This window comes from Oxyura jamaicensis, chromosome 7, assembly GCF_011077185.1.
Source record: "Oxyura jamaicensis isolate SHBP4307 breed ruddy duck chromosome 7, BPBGC_Ojam_1.0, whole genome shotgun sequence".
Lineage (NCBI taxonomy): Eukaryota > Metazoa > Chordata > Aves > Anseriformes > Anatidae > Oxyura > Oxyura jamaicensis.
Window position 1 is genome coordinate 8,445,991 of NC_048899.1, and position 18,896 is coordinate 8,464,886.

Here is an 18,896-nt window from a genome sequence, read left to right on the forward strand (position 1 = left end):
GACTCTCCACGTCATTGTTTTGGAAAGCATCTGCTTCTAACATGATCATTGACCAAAAAAAAAATCAATGAGATGAGGAAAAAAAAATTAAAGTGTGAGGAAAAAAAATGAAGGTTTGGGGAAAGGATGTTTTGTCTGCCATTTGATTATATACAACTGTTGCAGAATAAAGACAACACAGAAAATGTGGCAAGACGACACGAGAAGACTTCATATTCATTTACTTTATGGAAAGCAGTGGTTTGGAGCCATGGGGAAATTCCTTTAGAAAAAAAAGAAAAAAAACTAAATAAAATTCCTCTTCTAATTTATTTCAGGAAGTCCTGAAATGGCCACATTTTAAGATTTAAAACCCCTTCAGTCAAAGTCTATGCAATATGCTGATTGATTGTGCAAATGCAAGTTGAGTGTGACCGGCCAAGAAGAGGACATATCTCCCATGCTGGACTTTGCTGGACTCCACAACCCTCTTCGTAGGTCGGAGAGACCGAAACCGGTAGCGTAGCATAGCCACATCACCCTTTGCTCTTGGTGGATGAAGAATTGACAGCAGCCAGCCAGCTTTTTGGGTACTCTGTTGCCCCCACGGCCAGCAGCCCTTTTGGACGGCACGCTGAGCGGCCACGGGAAGGACCTGCTCCTCGTCACGCAGCATTCACCCAGGGCATGGGGGCTGATGGTTGTTCTACAGCTGATTCCTTTTGTGCTGACAAAAAGATGCCAGCCCGGATTGGGAGTCTTCTTCCATTTTGGACACCATCCCAAATCAGGAGTCTCCTGTTTTTTGCAGCGCTTGTAGAAGCGGCCTTAACATAGCGATGGCAGAGCCTGGTACATCAAGGCTTCGTGCCTGCCTATGAAAATCAATGCTTATGGAAGGCTGAACACAAAAGAAAATTCCTGAGACTACAAAGGATGCCTTTTTGATTGTTTGTCAGCTAATGTTCTTTGTGTTTACCAGCAGGAACATAAACTGCGGTGCCCTGTTAGCTCAATTAAAGGAGTGATTTGATTACCAACCAAGGAAGAAAGGGATTGATTTAAAAACTGGTAAAAGATCAAGACTGAAAACAAGGCGGTATATTTGGGCCAGGCCACCACTGACCCAACAAAATACTTCAGTACTTGCTCTACTGTTCCTTTAAAAAGATGTTATTTCACTGAAATTGATTTTCAGCTGAGCTTGTTCACCTCCATTACTTCGGGCCAACTGGTTAAAGGCTGGTAGACGCCGCATTTTCTGATGAGAGTTAGGTGCATAGGAATCTGTAAACCCCTCTGCTGCTTTTGGAAATCTCGTGCGGATGCTTAAAGATGCTGCTGAATCAGGACTATGACCTGCTCCCTGTGGACACAGCTGTTGGAAGTCATCTGATTTGGGTGAGAAGCTTTGGAAAGCTATACAAATAAATCTTCCAAAATGAGCCACCCCAGCGCTGGGTAGCATCAAGCAGGGCTGGGTTGAATTTACCACCTCCTAAAGCATAGAAGAAGGAGAAACTTTAAGAGGGGAGGGAGTGGAAAGGCCTTTAGAGAATAAAAAAGACACGAACAGGCCGGTGGTAAATGTGATCAACTCCACCACACAGCTCAGTGCTCACACGAAGCAGTAGCTGTGGGACTGTGTAGCATGAGAGCGACTGGGACGCTGCCAGGAAAAGCCCTATGCAGGGAGTGCTGCAGTGGGGAGCCAGCGGGATGACAGCCCATTGCCACCCAAAATGTTCATCTGTGAGCTTACAGGTCAGCTAAGTGCTTCCCAAGTGTTTGTGGCCTTTTCCTTTGCCCAGGAAGCAAGAAAAGGATCGTTCACATATTAAAGGCAGGAGAAGACTCTGCCAGGCAGGAGCTGAAAGCCACCATCCTGAATTTGTACCCGAGGTCCTAACCATGTTTCCATGCCCAGCAGAGCTTTAAATGAATGTCTACCATCACCCTGAAGAGGAGGTCTGCGGAGGATTATGAGAAGTCATTTGGTGGATGGGACTTGCTCCAAAGCTCTCATTATAAGGACACAGCTCACGGAGGTGTTGGAAACATGTTATGTGTGGTCTGCGTTGGTCTTTAAACTCGGAGATACTTATGAAGAAGCATTTGTTTACTGGGGATTGTTTCCCATTGGGAAAATGCTGCTGACATCTGTGTGCACAAGTCTATGGCAGAAGTGGTTCCAGATCCACTGTTGTCGCAGTAGCATTTTATAGAGGAGGGGGTGGGCTTGGTTTTTTTTTTGGTGAAGAATTTCCTAGATTCCTGTTGGGAAACCAGGTTCCTTTTGCAGAACATAAGCAGCCCAGGCAATACTGAAATTCAGACAGGGGTGGTTGTTGCTGTCCCCCACATAATCAGATTATTCGTGCAATGTAAAAGACCAAAAGCGACGTTTTTATCCAATTACATTGCTGTAAACCACTTTGCTGCAAGAGAAACCTGGAGCCAACTCCTGAGTCCGTGTCACTTGGTGTAATGCCAGCAGCGTTGGTTTGCTCGGATTTACTCACACTGAGGATCTGACCTGCAAGAGCTAATATCTCTGGGTGACTCACAGGCAAATTGCAGGAGGCTGGGGTGTTGTGCATGGTCAGGCTTTCTGAAAGGATTAGAGATGGGTTTGCTTCTGCTCCTCTCGAAGGTTGGGATTATTAAGCATATCTGTATGGGAAGAGTGGCAGACACTGTCTTCATGTATTTCTAATTTAATGAATGTTTAATGCTTCTTTTATTGGAGCCAACATATATGTAGAGTAGAGGACTTTAACAAGGGGTTGACTTATGTCAAATAATTGATGTTTGAGCTGCTCCTTTTACATGAAATGCAGACTTTACAGAGCAAAGAGACTGTAATGAAAATATGAATTAAAGATTAGAGCTAAGCAAGTCTGAGAAGACTTAGAATTTTTTAAAAAAAGGCACTTCGAAGATTTCTTCTCCTGCTTCCTCTCCTTCCCCCCACCTTTTTTAGCTTTCTCCATCCCCTCTGCTTCTTGGTAGGGTCCCGCATCTCTCCTACCCCTGCACACCTTTGTGAAGGAAATCAGCACAGCAATCTCATTCTGAATATTACTGCATATTTGCACATCGTCCTAGCCTGTTACACTTGCAATCTCATCAGACAGTTTGTCTGGAGAGATTAGAAAATATTTTTGTGGTGCATTTTTTTTCATCTCTACCCCTGATTTTCTGGCAGAGTACATCTCCTGGACAGGGCAGGGTGCAAAGAGCTTGGCTGGCTGGGGGGTAACTGCTTGTGTGTTTTTTTGTTTGTTTGGTTGGTTGGTTGATTGGTTGTTTTTTTTTTTTTTCTGTTTCTGTTTGGAAAACCCATCTGCAATGTTGATCTGAATTAATACCTAAGATTGAAGAGCTTAGGCTTGGTCATCAGCAAATAAACGCCCAGTAGAAAAGAGGAGAGGATGTTGCCTTCTTTGCTCTGCCTGGTTTTGTTAGTCTGGCTTGGTTCCTCGGCGTCTCTGGCCCTGCTGATACAGCAAAACAAGGGCTAGGAAGTTCACCGTGGCACCCTCATCATCAGCACCAAGTAGCTGCTGGCACGTCTGAGCCACAGCGAAAACAGCCTGGAAAGCACCAAACACTGCCAGTCCCATAGAGCAAACAGGATTCCAGTGAAACCTGCCCTGTGTATGACCACAGTACCAACCAGCACAAATTCCAGATGTGTCATCCCATCAAATACATTTAACCTTATTTTTGCACAGAAAATGTCTAATAAAAGTTAGATTTCATCTCCTAGGAATGTGGAAAGGCAACCAAGTCTTCCCTTAGATATCCCAGAGCCCCTACAGCCTCATCACATGTATCCTGTGCTATGTGAACGATGTATTCCTTGTGCATGGGGGCTCACCAGGTTTATTCTTTTTAGATAAACTCTAGGATGTGCGTATTCCACTTGTACCCATCTCTGCAACTGGAGTTGCCACAAGGAATTCAACAAGTAGCTTGGAAAAAAAGATCTAGATACGTTCCAGTCCCACAACTGATGTAAAGTGATGTATCTTGCTTACACATAAAATAAGCCATGTTTTCGTCCCAATTAAGAACATGTTGTGGCAGCAATTTTGTGCTGGTAGAGAAGCTCACAGTGCTGAGAATAAAGGGAGCAGGAGGTGAGGTACCACAAATAAAAGCATCGGTGTCCTGCACAGGGCTAGATCGTGAGAAGTGGTCTGCGTGAGGGTGCACACAGACTTCTCCAACGCTCTTCAAAGATCAGACTTTTTTTCACTGTAGCTGGTTGAGAGCATTTGAAGAGGATGGGGATGTGCTGGTCAGAAACTGCTGACTCACAGCCGTGTTCCTTGGAAAAAGGCCAGTTATTGCAAACTGGCTGTTCCTACCTCAAAAAAAAAAAAAAAAAAAGATGGAAAAAAAAAAAGCTTGGAATGCTGAGATGCCCCATTTCAATGCTTTCAAAATGCACTGGCTCTAACCTGGGCGGGTGGCATGTTGTAGCATATAGATATTTTTTAATTAAGAAATATCAAATGAAGAGGAAGGTGCAGGGCATTTTTGCCTGACGGATTATTTTAGAGAACCTGCTCTGAATTTATTTTAGGGGGTAAAATGAGTGGGAAAGGACTAGCAGACATCTCAACATTCCGACTGTGGCATGAAACATCCTTCCCACTGGGCTGTTGCCTTTGCTGGGGTAAGCTGTGAGGTCCAGGATGGACTCCATGGAGGGGTTGCCACCATCCACGCCTGGCTGGAGAGAGCTGAAGGCACCCAGAGCTTCCCAAGAAACCCTCTGCACCTTACAGGATCAGGCCCGCAGGCTCTGCTACTCACAAGGGGCAACTTGCGCCTTTAATTGCTCTCCCTCACCTAATTACAGCACCCGGGAAATGTCAGGAGAGGGGAGATACAAGAGTCCTTGTGCGATACTACAGCATTTCTCCTGCATCTCATCAGCACAGGTCAGTGCGTCCCTCTGGTTTGTGGTTTCTGCCTCGGGAACCAACACACCATCCTGCCTTCACACCGCCCCCGGCAGCAGGTAAATCCCTGGCAGCTCCTTGGTCTGCCTCTAAGGAACTTCACACAGCCACCGTGCAGCACTGGAGCTTTCATCTGCAAGGCTCTGACTTCATTAGGGCCGAGGAGCCATGGGGTGTGCTGCCCAGAAGAGCCTCGCTGCGATCCCTGACTCATTGCAGCCACTGCTGTTGTCCAAGGGGCTCCTCGTGCATGTGGATTACTCACCTGCACCGGCTTTGTGCAGCATCTCCCTGCGTCAGCCCTCATCTCCTGAGCACCGGCCCCGTGCCGGCAGCACAGCAATTGCCACCCTGCTCGTCGGGCTGCAATTAGTGCCAATTAATGGATGCATTTATCCGGCTTCTGTTTGACGCGCTGTGGTCGGCATGCGCAAGGCTCCCGCACCCTCCCCGTGCTACGAGGAGATCATTTTTGGTCACTCTTCAAGCTGTGTCAAACAAAAAAAGAAATGTATTACAGAAACCGTGGAGCAGTAATTACTAAGGAAACTGATTAAAAATGGGAATCTGTCATCAGTATTAATAACTGATTTGCTATATTTTTGCACAGAAACCACATTTTTTCATGGCTACCCTTGAGAGAGTGAATGCACTGCTACAGGCTCATGCTGTCCAGGTCAGGGATGCTGTGATGAACCCTGGGGATGAGCTGAGAGTCCCCACGGGGATGTGGCACCCAAAGAAGGTGCCCCCCGGGTGCCAAGGGGAGGTGGAGTGGATGGCCCTGCCGCAGACTGATGAGCAGCGCTCATTTTGGGGACGGTCACACGCGTGTCCCCCTTGCAGCACTGAACCCTCGGGTGCTGGAGCAGAAGGAGCAGGACCCCAACATCCACCCAGGAGGAGCAGGGACGTGTCCCCAGTGATGAGGCAGGTCCAGCATCGAGCTGGGGACAGGTCCAGCATTGGTGCTGGAGAGCTCTTCCGTGCCGAACATCAAGGTGGTGCCACCATTTACCCCGTGAGGATCTGGCTTTTCTCCGCTGCACAAAGCGCTTGCAAGAGGGGCAGTTTTCATTAAAACAGCTCTGCAGGTGCTGGTTGAACTTCAGCCTGGAATCATCAGCTTTCCACCAACCTGGTGGGGAAAAAAAAAAAAGAGCAAAATTCCCCACATAAGCTCCAAATGGCCAAAATGTTCCCAGATGGTAAGGTCAAAGTGGTGGTGAGCCTGGCAGGCTGGATTTTGCAGGGACCAAACCTCACCTCACCGCAAACCTTTATGTTCCCTCGCCATCATCATTGGTGGCTTTTAATTAAGGGAGAAGGAAATCTGTTGCTTTTCAGCCTCGGGGGCAGGAATTGGTCATGGTGTAAATAAGGAGTAAATAAAATGTAAAATAAGGAGTAAAGGTGTAGATAAGGTGTAAATAAGGAGTATAATAAGGAAATAACAATATCCCAGCACAGCATGAGTAGTGGAAAGCCCCGTGTGGAGACGTGTGCCAAAATTCCTCGATCTTCCCCAGCAATTTCTCCTTTAGTTGAGAAGACCTTCCGCTGATCTAAATTTTGGGCTTCCTTTTTATTTTTTTCCCCCTAATATTCCTGCAAGTGGCTGTCGAGCTCAGCTTTCGCTACGCGCATTGAAGAGTACAAGACCGTGTTTCATTTTCCAGATTAGAAAATGCTCAGAGGTATAATCAGGTCCTTCCACAGTATTTAATTATCCATAATTAAAGGCATCTACACAAAGCACTGGATTTTCAAAGACTATTCTTGTGTTACATTGCTAATGAATTAAGTAATTAATTGGCATTGAAAAAATACAATAGGAAACATCAATCTTTTAAAGTAAGTAAGACATTTTTTAGGCATTTTGTAAAATCACTAACTCGCATCAGGTCAGTAGCTGTTCTAACATCTAAATCCCACTTCTGGCTTTTAAATAAATTTCTAGAGGCAAAAAGGAAGGCGAGAAGGAGCAGGGCAGGAGCGACTTTTAAGTGATGACTGTGGGATTTCCTTCTGGGGTCCTGGTTCAGCACACCCACCTCTCCCCTGCCCTTAACACGCCCTGTAATGCCAACAGAAGGTGATGGCCAGCCTAAATCCCCCAGAAAAACCCTGCTGGTGGGGGGAATCTGCTGGGTTTGGCTGCTGGGTATCCACAGGAGGTGGTGGGTGCCCACAGCTGTGCCCTCCCCATGCCTACCTGGGCAGCATCACCCCAGGTCTTCTTTGCGTCACTCCAGGAGCAGTGAAAAAAGGCCATGAGCTGCTCAGCTCTGGTGCCACCAAGATCAGAGAGTAAAAATAGCTTTGCCCGGAGACACCTAAATAAAATAGACCAGTGTGAGGGCTAATGAAGCATTCTGAAAACTTGGGGGGGTGTTGGAGAATCACGTGTACCTGCTGTAAATTTCCCCCAGCCTTTCATCATTCCTAGTTGCTACCTTGCCGTGCTGAATAGCTCTCCCGGCCTGTCACATCAGAATAATGTCACCCGGCATCCGCCTGAGTGTAAGAGCCCACACAGATTGTGGTAATGCATTTGTAGTGGCACCCGGAATTATTAGCGACGGCAAGTACGATCCCTTTCCATCTGATGGTTTAGTTAAACGCAGCCATTCACATGCAAAACCAGCACTGCTCATTTTATTTTATTAGCAACCTGACTCTTTGCACGGCCCCATTAGAAGGCATTGTGCAAGTGCCATGGATACCATTAAATTCAGGTAGCGTAATGCGCCCTCGGAAGAGGGAAACCAGGGGACGGAAACGTGGATCAAAGCTGCTCCTGCAGCTGCTGGAGACATCCGTGTGGCTCCCAGCAGAGGGGATCAGGGCATGTTGCTTGTAAAGGTGCTGCCCAGTGAGCATCCCTCTCTATTTTCTCTTATTTTTCACTAGGTTGCACATGTAAATGCACCACCTGGATGCCTATGTACTAATCCTGTTTCCTTTTTCTTCCTCTTTCACGTATTAGAAAGCTTGGTTTATACCAAATCAGCACAGTCACAGTTTCTGCCTCGTTTTATGACCTATATGGAAAGAAAAAAAAAAAGAAAAAAGAAAAAAAAAAGCGTAAAACCTCTTGCACAGCTGTAGCGACCAAGTTATACTCAGTTCTGGCTTTACACTGATTTGACGTGCAGCCAGCTCGCTTCCGTACATCATCTGTGATTGCAGTTAGGGGTGAAATACTGTTTTAATTCTTACATCAAACGCGGGGTTTTTTTCTGTAGGAAAAAAAAAAAAAGACATAAAAATGTTAAAATGGGCTGTAAAAATGATTAAATTTTCCCACGGAGCACAACCAAGAGGTGAGGAAGTTGGGTAAAAAAACCTCAAAGGACCAGAGAAAACGTCCCAGTTGTTCTGCTGCTGCTGTTAACCTTCGCCTTAGAATGGAGAGAGCCCGGCGGAGAGCACAGACCCAGAGCTTGGGGAATTGATGGCTCTTTGGCCACCTCCTTCAGTAGACGAGGGCTTCCCATCGCATCTCCGTGCTCAGGGAGCTGGTACAGCCTGCAGGAGCCCCTGATCCCTGCCCCGGCAGGTGAACGGGTGCTCCAACACCATTACGTGGGCAGGGCTAACGAGGCCGTACCTTAATGGTAGTTTTATTCATTGATGTATTTTAAATTAATCCCTTTTATACCAGCCCCCCGCCCCCACCAAAAAAAAAAAAAAAAAAAAAGATATGATTTGCCGTGTTGGATCCGTTAAAAGAATGAATGTACCTTCAGAGCAGCTGGAGTTCATCTGGGGAAATACCCATTTAGACAAGTTTTTAAAAGCCTATTACTTCCCTGAAAGGTTAGCATGACCTAGGAGTGGCTGCTGTTAAAATCTACCTATCTTTTTAAAAAAACTATCGTATTCCCCCAAAGCTTTATGCTGTCTGCAAAGGGATTTTAAAGAGAAAATCCTTCTCGTTTGGCCGGGTAACTGCTGGAACCTCAGTGAAGAGGTGGCGGGTGCACTGTCTGAGGTGTTGCTTGTTTCCTTGTAAAAATCTGACTCCGAAAAGGCCTGAAGGTGCTTTATAAGCACAGGGTCTTCCTTTGCATCTGCCTTTTTTAACAAAAGCTACAATTCTCAGTGCCAATTGAGGTATCTGCACACCCAGAGCCTTCCGAAATGAATAGGAATTCGGTGCGCGTATCCCGTAGGTGACTTGGAGAACACCAACCCGCATTTTATATTAAAAGGGGGGGGACGAACAGGTGGATGGACAGATGGACCTGTCCTTGAGGTCTGCCTGCGGTCTGTAGCTCCTCTGCTGTCCGAGATGGGAGCTTGGACACGAGGTGCTCCCTTCCCGAGCTCCAGTTCCCGAAGGTGCGTGAATGGCTTTTGTCACGTCCCAAATGCCCCCATCCCTGCAGGAGGACGTGCTCCTGCCTCTGCCCTGGGGCCAGAATTCAAGCCACACTCGTGCGAGGCGGGCAGGGCTTTTCTTCCGGCACCGAGGCCGCTTGGGGCAGCCGAGGGAGCCCCGGCAGCCGCGTGAGGGAGGCCGAGGAGGCGGCCAGCAGGCAGGCAGAGCTCCTGCTGCAGTGAACCCCCTCTCCTCTGCTCCCCTAACAGCAATGGTGGTGAACTGGGGGACAACGGCATGGCAAAAGGTCCCTGCTCGGCGTTAGAAGCATGTACGTGCCCAGTGATCCCCCTTCCTCCCCAGCTGCCCCTGCAGAACAGGCACACTGCTCTGCAAGGACAGCTGGACAATGGTGAGGGTGATGGTTCTTCCTACTGGGAGGTGTCACCAAGTCCAGTCAGACTACCTGCTGCTTGGAAATCTCCTCAGTAGGGTGGTCAGCAGGGAGAGGGAGGTGATTGCCCCGCTCTGCTCTGCTCTTGTGAGACCCCACCTGGAGCCTGCGTGCAGGCCTGGGGCCCACAGCACAAGGAGGATGTGGAGCTCTTGGAACAGGTCCAGAGGAGGGCCACTAAGAGGATCAGAGGGCTGGAGCACCTCTCCTGTGCAGAAAGGTTGAGGGAGATGGGCTTGTTTAGCTTGGAGAAGAGAAGGCTCCGGGGAGACCTCATTGTGGCCTTCCAGTACTTGAAGGGAGCATATAAACAGGAGGGGGAACGCCTGTTTACATGTGTTGGTAGCAGTAGGACAAGGGGAAATGGTTTTAAACTAAGGCAACCTTGCCCAGAGCAGGGGGGGTTGGAACTAGATGATCTTTAAGGTCCTTGTCAACCCAGGCCATTCTATGATTCTATGATTTGTTTGCGGGACTGATAACAATTAAGACTGATAACGAGCTGTGGGTAAGAGTCTAACCATGGTGCAAAGCAGCGAGGATTAAATCCATCTGTGTCACTGGGACACGGGTCATCATCCAGGGGACTTGAGTCCCTGCCCTGCGTTCCTCAGATGCCACTGCAGGAGATGGTCGGGGTTGGCCGATCGCGTCCTGGTTAAGATTTGGGTCCTCGTGCCTGTCTGTGAGCATCCCTTCATGGGGACAGCCTGGAAGAGACACAGAATTTAACTTTTCAGCTTAGTTGCACCTTTTTAATGCACTCCTTTTCCTGATGTAGTGCTTTATTAGAGCAAGCTACTCAGGTTTAGATTAGAGAAGGATACCGCAGAAGTATATAATTTTAATGCAGAGATTAAATAACTTTTATGTATCTTCAGGCAGCAAGGTGAATGATGGCACGGAAAACCTCTCCTAAAGAGGCAGTGCAAGAGAAAGGCTAGCAGCATGGTCTTGTGAGGAGCGAAGTGCAGGAAAGGGGGAAAAGAAACTGAAGAGCACCTTTGGAGGGGCTTGGCCTTAGGGACTTTCAAGGGGCTCTGCCTCTTCTTACTGCTCCTGGCCCACGTCCCGCCTGGTCATCGCTTCATGCGTGGCGATTTTGGCCAAGCAATGATGGGAGCACACTGGAGACACCACAAACTGGGGGTGCTCTCGGTGCAGGCTGCACGCTGCCTGCCTCCCCCCACAGAGGGCACCCGGCCACATTGCTCAAGCTCGGCACAAATTGCCAGCAGTTAATTCCTACGCCTTATTGCACTCGTGGTCAAGCTCCAAAAGCAAATTAATCAAGGCTCGTTCATCTGAATGAGCGTCCGTGGGAATGCCTGCAAGCTGTATCCATTCCTAAATGCTACAGGAATGCTATGTCCACCAGCTGAATATGCTGAATTCCCCTGGGGCCAGCCCTCATCTCTCCAAAGGGCTGCGGAGGCTCCTGGAGGAGCAGGAGACCCCGGCAGACAACGCGTGCCATCCCCTGGCTGTCCAGCCTGACGTCCAAGGGTTGCAAAATCGGCTCCCAAAAGCCAAGATGTAAATGATTTTTCTCTTCGTGCTGCCTCTGCCATAAAAGCAACACCAGGACCCATGTGCTATTTCACCGTAAAAATCTCACCAGTTGTTCTAGCAAACAGCCCGGAGCGCCGTGCTCTTTCATGAGTATTAATTATATTAAGCAAAGCAAATCTCCCCATTGCATTGTCTGTGGGAGCAGCAAACTTCCCCCATCCGTCTCCCTGAGCGAGGGAAAAGGGGGATTGCTGAGCTGTTCCCATAGCAGTGGGGCCGCAGATCAGAACAAGGTGGGAAATGCTCAGCAGTCAGGTTCGGGGCACGGAGCCTTGGACATGCTGGGAGGTTGATCTGAGGGGCAGAAAAGGTGAAAAACTTAAGGGAGGGGGCTTATTTTCCACTACATTTCAGCAGAGCAAGTTTCCCTCTCTGAGCACATCTTCCTCGTACCTCAGCACGGGGTGCGATGCTGCCAGCAGGTTTGGAGAAACAGGACCCACTCGTGGAGCCGAGGTGGGAGAGGGTCAGGTAGGGGTAAAAACGGGATGGCTGATGGGGATCGTGCTGGATTTGGGGCAGGGGGGATTTAACATTTTGCTCTGGGTGAGTGGTGGAGAGCAGAGAGAGAGGAGGCAAAGTGCTCCAGCCAGCTGGTTGCGGTGTGCCAAAGAGAACGTGTCAGGTCGGTGACTGTCGGTGGCTATTTTGGGAGCATACAAAGAAAAAAAAAATATCTGGAGCAGTATTAGTCTAAGTTAAAAGAAAAAAGGTCTGATAAAAGAGAAGGGTGAGCCTGAGAGGGCAGCGAAGCATCTCCCAGGAAGGCACTTGTCAGCAGAGCCCAAAGCCAGGTTTCCACCCATTCGGTAAAAGAGAAAAAATAAAATCAACCCCACTTTCTGCAATTTTCCCTCTCTCCAGCCTCTGACCACAGCTGGTCCATCGGGTGGCCTGATCAGGACAGCACAGAGATGCTCGGTGCTGCTTCGGTGCCTCCTCACCTCCAGTCCCACTGATCTACCCCAAATAGCTGCATTTTTCCCTTCCCCATTTTGTCCCCAAAATGAGGGACCTGGGGACCTCAGCCTCCCCTCGTGTATTGCCCTGGGTGTCGTTGGCTGGCAGTGCTGTAAATCTGCTGCAAAATAACAACCCCGAGATGCCGTGGGGAGAGCTCAGCTCGTCCCACTGCTTGAAGGCAGCCATGTGCCCGTCAACCCCTTTGTGCCTTCAGACCTCACTGGAGGACTTTCTCAGCCACGTGGGTGCCAAAAAAGCCACGCAGATACTTTATGTATGTGTGTATACACTGAGTTTGGCCTTCCAGCTTCTCTGAATGCCCTTGGCTGGTAACTCCTGGCTCCGAAACGGAGGTTGGAGGGACCTTCGGGGGTTGTCTGGTGCAATTCCCGGCTGAAAGCAGCCTTAAAACATCCCCATGGCCACTTCCTTACCTGTTCAACACCTGATGCTGAATTTCCTTGGCTGGAGCAAAAGCCTGCTTCTCCCTGGAGTCCTAAGGGATGGGGCAGCCACAGCCCCCCCGGGCAGGATGAAATGCCAGCTCATCCCCGACTTAATTAAATTAAATTTAAAAAAAATGTATTCATTCCTACCACGTGTTTTCGCAGGTCCCAACTGCTTTGCAGGAACCACCATCATCCCGGCTGGCATCGAGGTGAAGGTGGACGACTGCAACATCTGCCACTGCCACAACGGGGACTGGTGGAAGCCGGCGCAGTGCTCCAAGCGCGAGTGCCAGGGCAAGCAGGCGCTGTAGCCGCACAAACCCCGGCGCTTCCCACCGCCGCCGGCCACAGCGGGGTCACCAGCAAAGCCCCCGGGGGCTCCGAGGGGTTCCTCGCGGGAGAGGGGTCCCCCCCCCCCAATCCCTTGCTTTAATCCCCATGTATTCTCCACCACCGGGGCCCCCGCCCCCTTTGTTTAACAATCAGCGCGGGGGGGGGTTTGGGCGGTGTTTTTTTGGGGGAAAAAAAAAAAAAAAAAAAAAAAAAAAAAAAAAGGAAAGAAAAAAACAACAACTCTGTGCAAGCTCTTTGACTGGCAACGCCTCCGAGGCACATCCACCGCTCTCACTTTCTACGGTGTGGACTGCGGTTTTTCACAGTTACTTAATTTCTTTTGCTGTCGTGATTTATTTATTATGATTTTTTTTTAAGCCTCTTCCTAAGACGGGATGGCTGGGGCAATACAGCTGTGAGCGAAGCGCTGGGTAGTTTCTATTGTGTCTATGCCGGGGGGGGGGGGGGAACATAGACCAAAAGGGGAGAATGGGGCTGAGAAACACAACAGGAACGTGCCCTGCAGGAGGACAGCGATGGATGCACGGGTATGAGGTCGGACAGCCCCGAGTGAGCTGTACCCGTGCTACAGCTTTCCCACTGCGTGGGGACGAGGCAGATGGGGACTCCTACCTGGTCACCAACATCCTTGCAAGGACGTCAGGAAAGCAGCCGCTTCTCTGGGTTTGAGAGGTTTCTCCCCAGCTCTTTCTCTTGGGCTAGTTATTCTCCCCGTGATTTTCGGGGCCAAGCTTACACAGGAAGGGAGTTTTGAGGGCTTGGGGTGGGGTTTGGCTCAGCTCTGGATGCGATGTCCCCTTAGGGTGGTGGAGAGAGCCTGGGGCTCTCCTCGGGGGCCCGGGCACAGCCACCCATGTTCTGGGAGCAGCCGAAGCCACAGGCATGGGAGGGTTGGTACACGCTGGCCACGTCCTGGGGCAGCAGGGACCAAACCCCCACGCACCAGTTCCCCTTCGTGCTGGTACGGCGAGGAAAAACCCACCAGGGTCCCTCCTCCACCCACGCTCGGGTTGCTGCTTTTCGCCCATCACCATCATTTTGGCCAGACGTCGGCCCAGCACCTGCTCTGCGCAGCGACGACAGCAAATCCTGCCCACAGCATCCGCCACCGAAAGCAGCCAGCACACTCATCGGTGTCGCACCACTGCCTTTATGTTTTTATTTCTTCCCCGTTTTGTGTTTCGGCAGGGGGCAGGTCCTCGGCTGGCACAGGACAAGCACTGGGGCGGTGCTGCCCGTGCTGCTGCTGAGAATTTGCTCCCTGCAGAGCACCACGAGCGAAGCCATCGACACGTTTATTTGTAAGCTGTTGCCTGTCAATGACTACCCAGCTTCAACATTTTCAAACAATAGTGTGCCTGAAACTAGTGAGAAAAAAAAAAACAAAACTATTCTGTAAAAAAAAAAACAATGGGGGGGGGGGGGTACTAAAAACAAAATTTGTGGTGTAAAAGAATATATTATAAAAAAATTTTTTTTTAAATATAAAGTGTGTGAACCAGAAAAAAAAAAAAAAAAGCTAACAGCAAAGTTCTCCATCTACCTGTGGCGTATGTGACTCTGCTGACCCCGAGTCCCCACCACTCCGCCGCCAGCTCCGGCCCCTCCACGCGCTCGGTCCCCCCACAGGTGCCATTTTACAGTCGCTGCCACTTCCCAGAGCCAGAACTTCGCTTTCAGCCCGCAGACTCCTTCCGCTACCTCCAGATGCATCATTATTTACAGTGATTAGCGGTTACTCTAATTAATTACAGCTTAATTACTGTAGTTAATGTTTGTACAGTGCTTGGAACAAGTGCAGCGCTATACGTGCCACATATTATTATTTTCTTCATTATTAATTAAACGCCATCTACATCCCATGCTGTGCTAGTTAATTATTTCCAAGCAGCAGCGGCAGCGCCCTTGCTCCCTTGCCCCAACTCCCCCCGGGAAAACCCTTGTGGTTCTGCTCTGCCCGTGGCAAGCTGGATCCCGAGCACGTTATTTCCCCCCACAATTTTTTAATCCAAAAATAAATAAATACATAGAATAAATCCAAAGGGAGCCCCAGGGACCACGCACGAGCCGGAGCATCACTCCCAGGAGCATGGAGGTGGGGGCTCCAGGAGGTCCTGCCTTAGATGTCAGAAGGGATCTGGTTCCAATCTGGTTCCCCCAAATCGAGCGGAGTGAGGCACCAGGTCCCGTGGGGGATCCCGTTGCTCTCCCTGAGTGCCACAGCAGTGGTGGGGCTGGGATAGCAACGAGCACAGATTGGCTTTTCTGCAGCTTTGCATGAAAGATGCATGGGTCACCTGTGGGCAGTGCTTCAACTGCACCCGGGGTACTCAGAGCAGAAACGCCCAAAGCCATCGTAGCAGCCAGCCCCAGGTCCGACAGAGTGGATCTGGAATTGAAAGCCCATCCAGCTCTCCCCAGATGCGCTATTTTTTTTCCTGAACCTGTTTATTCACAAAGAGTTTCAACCTCATCTCAGTCTCCTTTCTTTCCACTTTTTTTTTTTTTCTTTTTGGTGTGTGTGTGTGTGTGTTTTAGTTCATTTCGCCCTTTAATTAATCACAGCTCTGGGCCAGCCAGCCCCATTAACTACTCTTCTCATTTAGACCTTTCAGAGATGCAGTTGCAGATGCAATTTAATTTGTTGACCCATGATCGATAGCAATTAATACCATCTCTTTAATCTTGTTGAAAGGTTCGTCTTGGGCTTCCAGAGGCTGCCGTCCCAAGGGAAAGGTGTCTGATCCATGTGTTATTTGACGGAGGAGCACAACCTCCCCCCTCCTTCCCCTTCCCCCGGGCTGATGCTCAGGGACAGGTTTGGATTGCGGCAGGATTGTGCTCAGAGCTGTGCGGGTTCGACGGGGCGCGGTGGGGGTCTATAGCCTGAGGTAAGGATGGAAGGAAGGAAGGAGGGAAGGAAGGAAGGAGGGAAGGACAGATGACAATGACGACCAAATGATGCCACCGCTCTGTAACAGCTGGACTGGCCCAAGGGCAGACAGGTTAAATGGGAGACGGAGGAGATGAAAAGGTGACCAAAAGAGAGGGAAGGTGGAGAAGGACAGAGAAAAGGACAGGCACTTGGTAGGGCAGAGGGCTAGGGAAGAGGGAGAGTTGGGCTGGAAAAGATGAGGGATGAAGAAAGAGCACAGAGTAAGAAATAGTACAGCCTGGGGCATGTAAATAGAAAACGGCAATGAATGCTCCTGAAACAGAGTAAGAGAAGAGCGGGGTCTTACAGGCAACACTTTCAATGTGAATAGAGACTTCTGCAGGTGGAAAAGTGATTGTGGAAGGAGGAGCACAAATTGGGCAAAACAGAGGGGGCCGTGGCAGGAAAACCCCTGCTGCAGCAAAATTTCATGGCTGGCCCAGGCACAGTGGGAGATGGGGAGAAAAAGAGAAACCTGCACAGCACAAAGTCCCCTTCCTCCTGGGGACATTTACCCCTATGTTGCACTTTGGTGCCACTTTTTACCCCAAATTGTCCTCCAAACGGTGGCAAAGCCCATCCAGAGAGCATTGCTTTCCTCTGTCCTCGTTATTATGGCACGTGGCACGTCGTGAGTTGAGTCCCACTGGACACCGTCCCTGTCCCTGCTGCAGGGAGCCTGGAGCCACACAGCATCAGCACGGAGCTGCAAAACGTGAAGCCAAAGAGCAAACCCGCAGCCTCCGGCACAGCACGAGCAATAATGTGTTTCTCTTCGGTGGCTGTTGAGGGAAAAAGAAGGCCCCTGTGAATGTATAGTGAATGAATGCCTTTTATGTGGCAAAATTACATGTTTTTGCAACAGCAATTCAATATAGAAAATGACAAATTTATTGAAAATGGACCTACCTTTGTAGTGGGGAAGGTTAGCTTTTAAAACACAGGGAACGGAGAATAACATACTGAAAGGCAGTGTCTGCACGCGGACATTTATCACACCATGTATGTATTTATAGTTGCAGATGTACCTCCCACACTTCCAGAAGCGATCTGGGGAGAGGGTGGGGGTGTGTATGGGTTTGGGTTAAGCCAAAGCAGGGTTAAATACACGGGATTTTCTAGGCAGACCATGACCTCGATCCACCCTTCAGACCATGTAGAGCCTGGCTCTGCCTTGGACACCCTTTGGCCACCGTGGCTGCAGACTGAGATCTGAATGAGTGGCAGAGCAGTGTGGAGTAGGCTGTTGTTGGGTTTTGATGCATGGCGATGATGCTGAAGCCAGGCTGGAGGCTGCAGCCCATGCCTTGGAGCCGTCTGCAGAAGTGGAGCACTGCAGTGCCCACCTCAAAGGCTTTTTGGAAGGCTTTTTCGTGGATTTGCTCTGGAGCTGTGCTGTGCTAGCGATGTCTTCGTCCCCCACGTGGATGGACGCACGTGGTCCCGGGGGACGGCAGGGCTGGGGGGAAGGGGACGTGCGGAACCTGTCCTCTTGCAAATAACCCACTCCCATACGTGCTGAAACACTCGTTTTGCAGTCCATTAAGCTCAGTTTAATGCAGGTAGAACATGCCTGGAATCGAGAGGATGGTAAAAGGTTTCGGGCTTTAATTTTACTCGAATGAAAAATTCTGCATGCTCCTGGCTGGTGTCGGCACTTCTGCAGCAAAGACAACAGGCCCCGCAGGAAGCATGAGGCCAAGGTTAAAGCACTTCTAAGTCAAGATGCTATGATACCCAAAGAAGCAATTTTCCATTGTATTGCAGATCTTCTGGCACTTTATCGGCATGAATAGAAACTGTGTGCAAAAGGGGTGTGCAGGGACCCATTGGAGCTGCAGATGGCTTTAAATTTCCCCTAACTTTCTCTGGATTCAAGGTTATTCTCTTGGCTTGCTGCAGCCCTCTGCGCTTGGGTTAATTGCATCTCTAAACAAACAGCAGCGTTACCCCTCCCTGCCCCGCCAGCATTAAAAGAAAACACATGGAGACGCCTGGAAAATAAAGCCTGTTTGTTACCATGGTGTGAAGCCCCGTAGGATGTGTTAGCCTTCGTGGTTTTAGTAAAACCTCCTAAATCCCACCGTTTTGTCAGCAGCATGAGAAATATCAAATAGGAGGAGGCCCAGGGCAAGGAGCAGAAGGCACTTGGGGGCCACCTTCGTGACCTCTGCTCCGTTGAAATTTCCCTGAGGGTGAAGGATTTCCTCCCCAGCAAGGGGACAGTGCAGGGCAATTGGGGATATCGTAACTCCTACGAGGTGGAGATACCACAAGGGCCACGAGATGATGGAGTTTTCCTGCCTGCTCCTCTTGGGTGCAGAGATCCAAGAACCAAGATCCAAGCTCGGTCTCCATCCAGCTGGAGTCTGGGGACCAAGGCATCATTTGCAGTCCCACCTCTTGTAAACCATCACACAGCAAGAAATAAGCACGAAAACAGCTGAGTCACATTCGCTTCAAACAAGCACAAATTTGGGCTGGAGTCTGCTCCTGGAGAAGAAAACCGGGCTTCATGCTACAGGGCTGCAACCAGCATGGGGGACACCAGGCATCTCCTGCCCTTCCCCAGCCGTGATATCAGAAGCTCCATTCCTCATGCTTAAAATTATTCCCCTGGGTAAGAGTAGCAGGCCCCACAATCCAATTTTCTCATATCCACTCGAAGATGAAGGTATGCTAGTGCTAATGTATGGGACCTGCACCACCCTGGAAAACTTGTGCCCTCTGTGGGTCTGCAGAAGTGAGGCTGGTGGTTTTCCAGCTGCTGTCATTTGGATCCATGTAAAATGACTGGAAACGTGGTAGCAGTAGGATAGATCACATCAAAAAAGATCCAATTTAGTTAAATTAGTGCCTGGCCTCCAATTCCTAAAGAGAAGCAGTC

General features: G+C 49.5%; 1 protein-coding gene and 1 long non-coding RNA gene across 8 annotated transcripts in view; one reads left to right on the forward strand and one right to left on the reverse strand.

Moving 5' to 3' along the window:
* The window catches only part of VWC2L (von Willebrand factor C domain containing 2 like), a 38,346-nt gene extending 25,123 nt beyond the window's left edge, over nucleotides 1–13,223 (forward strand). For 4 of the 6 annotated variants that reach the window (XM_035331776.1, XM_035331779.1, XM_035331775.1 and 1 more), the window contains one exon: nucleotides 12,883–13,223. In XM_035331776.1, the coding sequence (XP_035187667.1) occupies nucleotides 12,883–13,031 (149 nt within the window). In that variant the 3' untranslated portion in view covers nucleotides 13,032–13,223. Of the gene's footprint in view, nucleotides 1–317; nucleotides 2,898–12,882 lie in introns of those variants that run through there. The other 2 variants (XM_035331778.1, XM_035331780.1) reach the window with 1 other exon arrangement.
* Nucleotides 13,224–16,472: 3,249 nt separating this feature from the next.
* On the reverse strand, nucleotides 16,473–18,421 carry LOC118170173. 2 transcript variants are annotated; one of them, XR_004752551.1, is made up of 3 exons: nucleotides 18,268–18,421; nucleotides 17,356–17,468; nucleotides 16,473–16,791 (listed from the first exon to the last, which is right to left on the reverse strand). It is a non-coding gene; the product is annotated as an uncharacterized LOC118170173 (long non-coding RNA). The 2 variants fall into 2 exon arrangements; XR_004752550.1 differs by having other exon boundaries at nucleotides 17,356–17,582.
* Nucleotides 18,422–18,896: the final 475 nt, after the last annotated feature.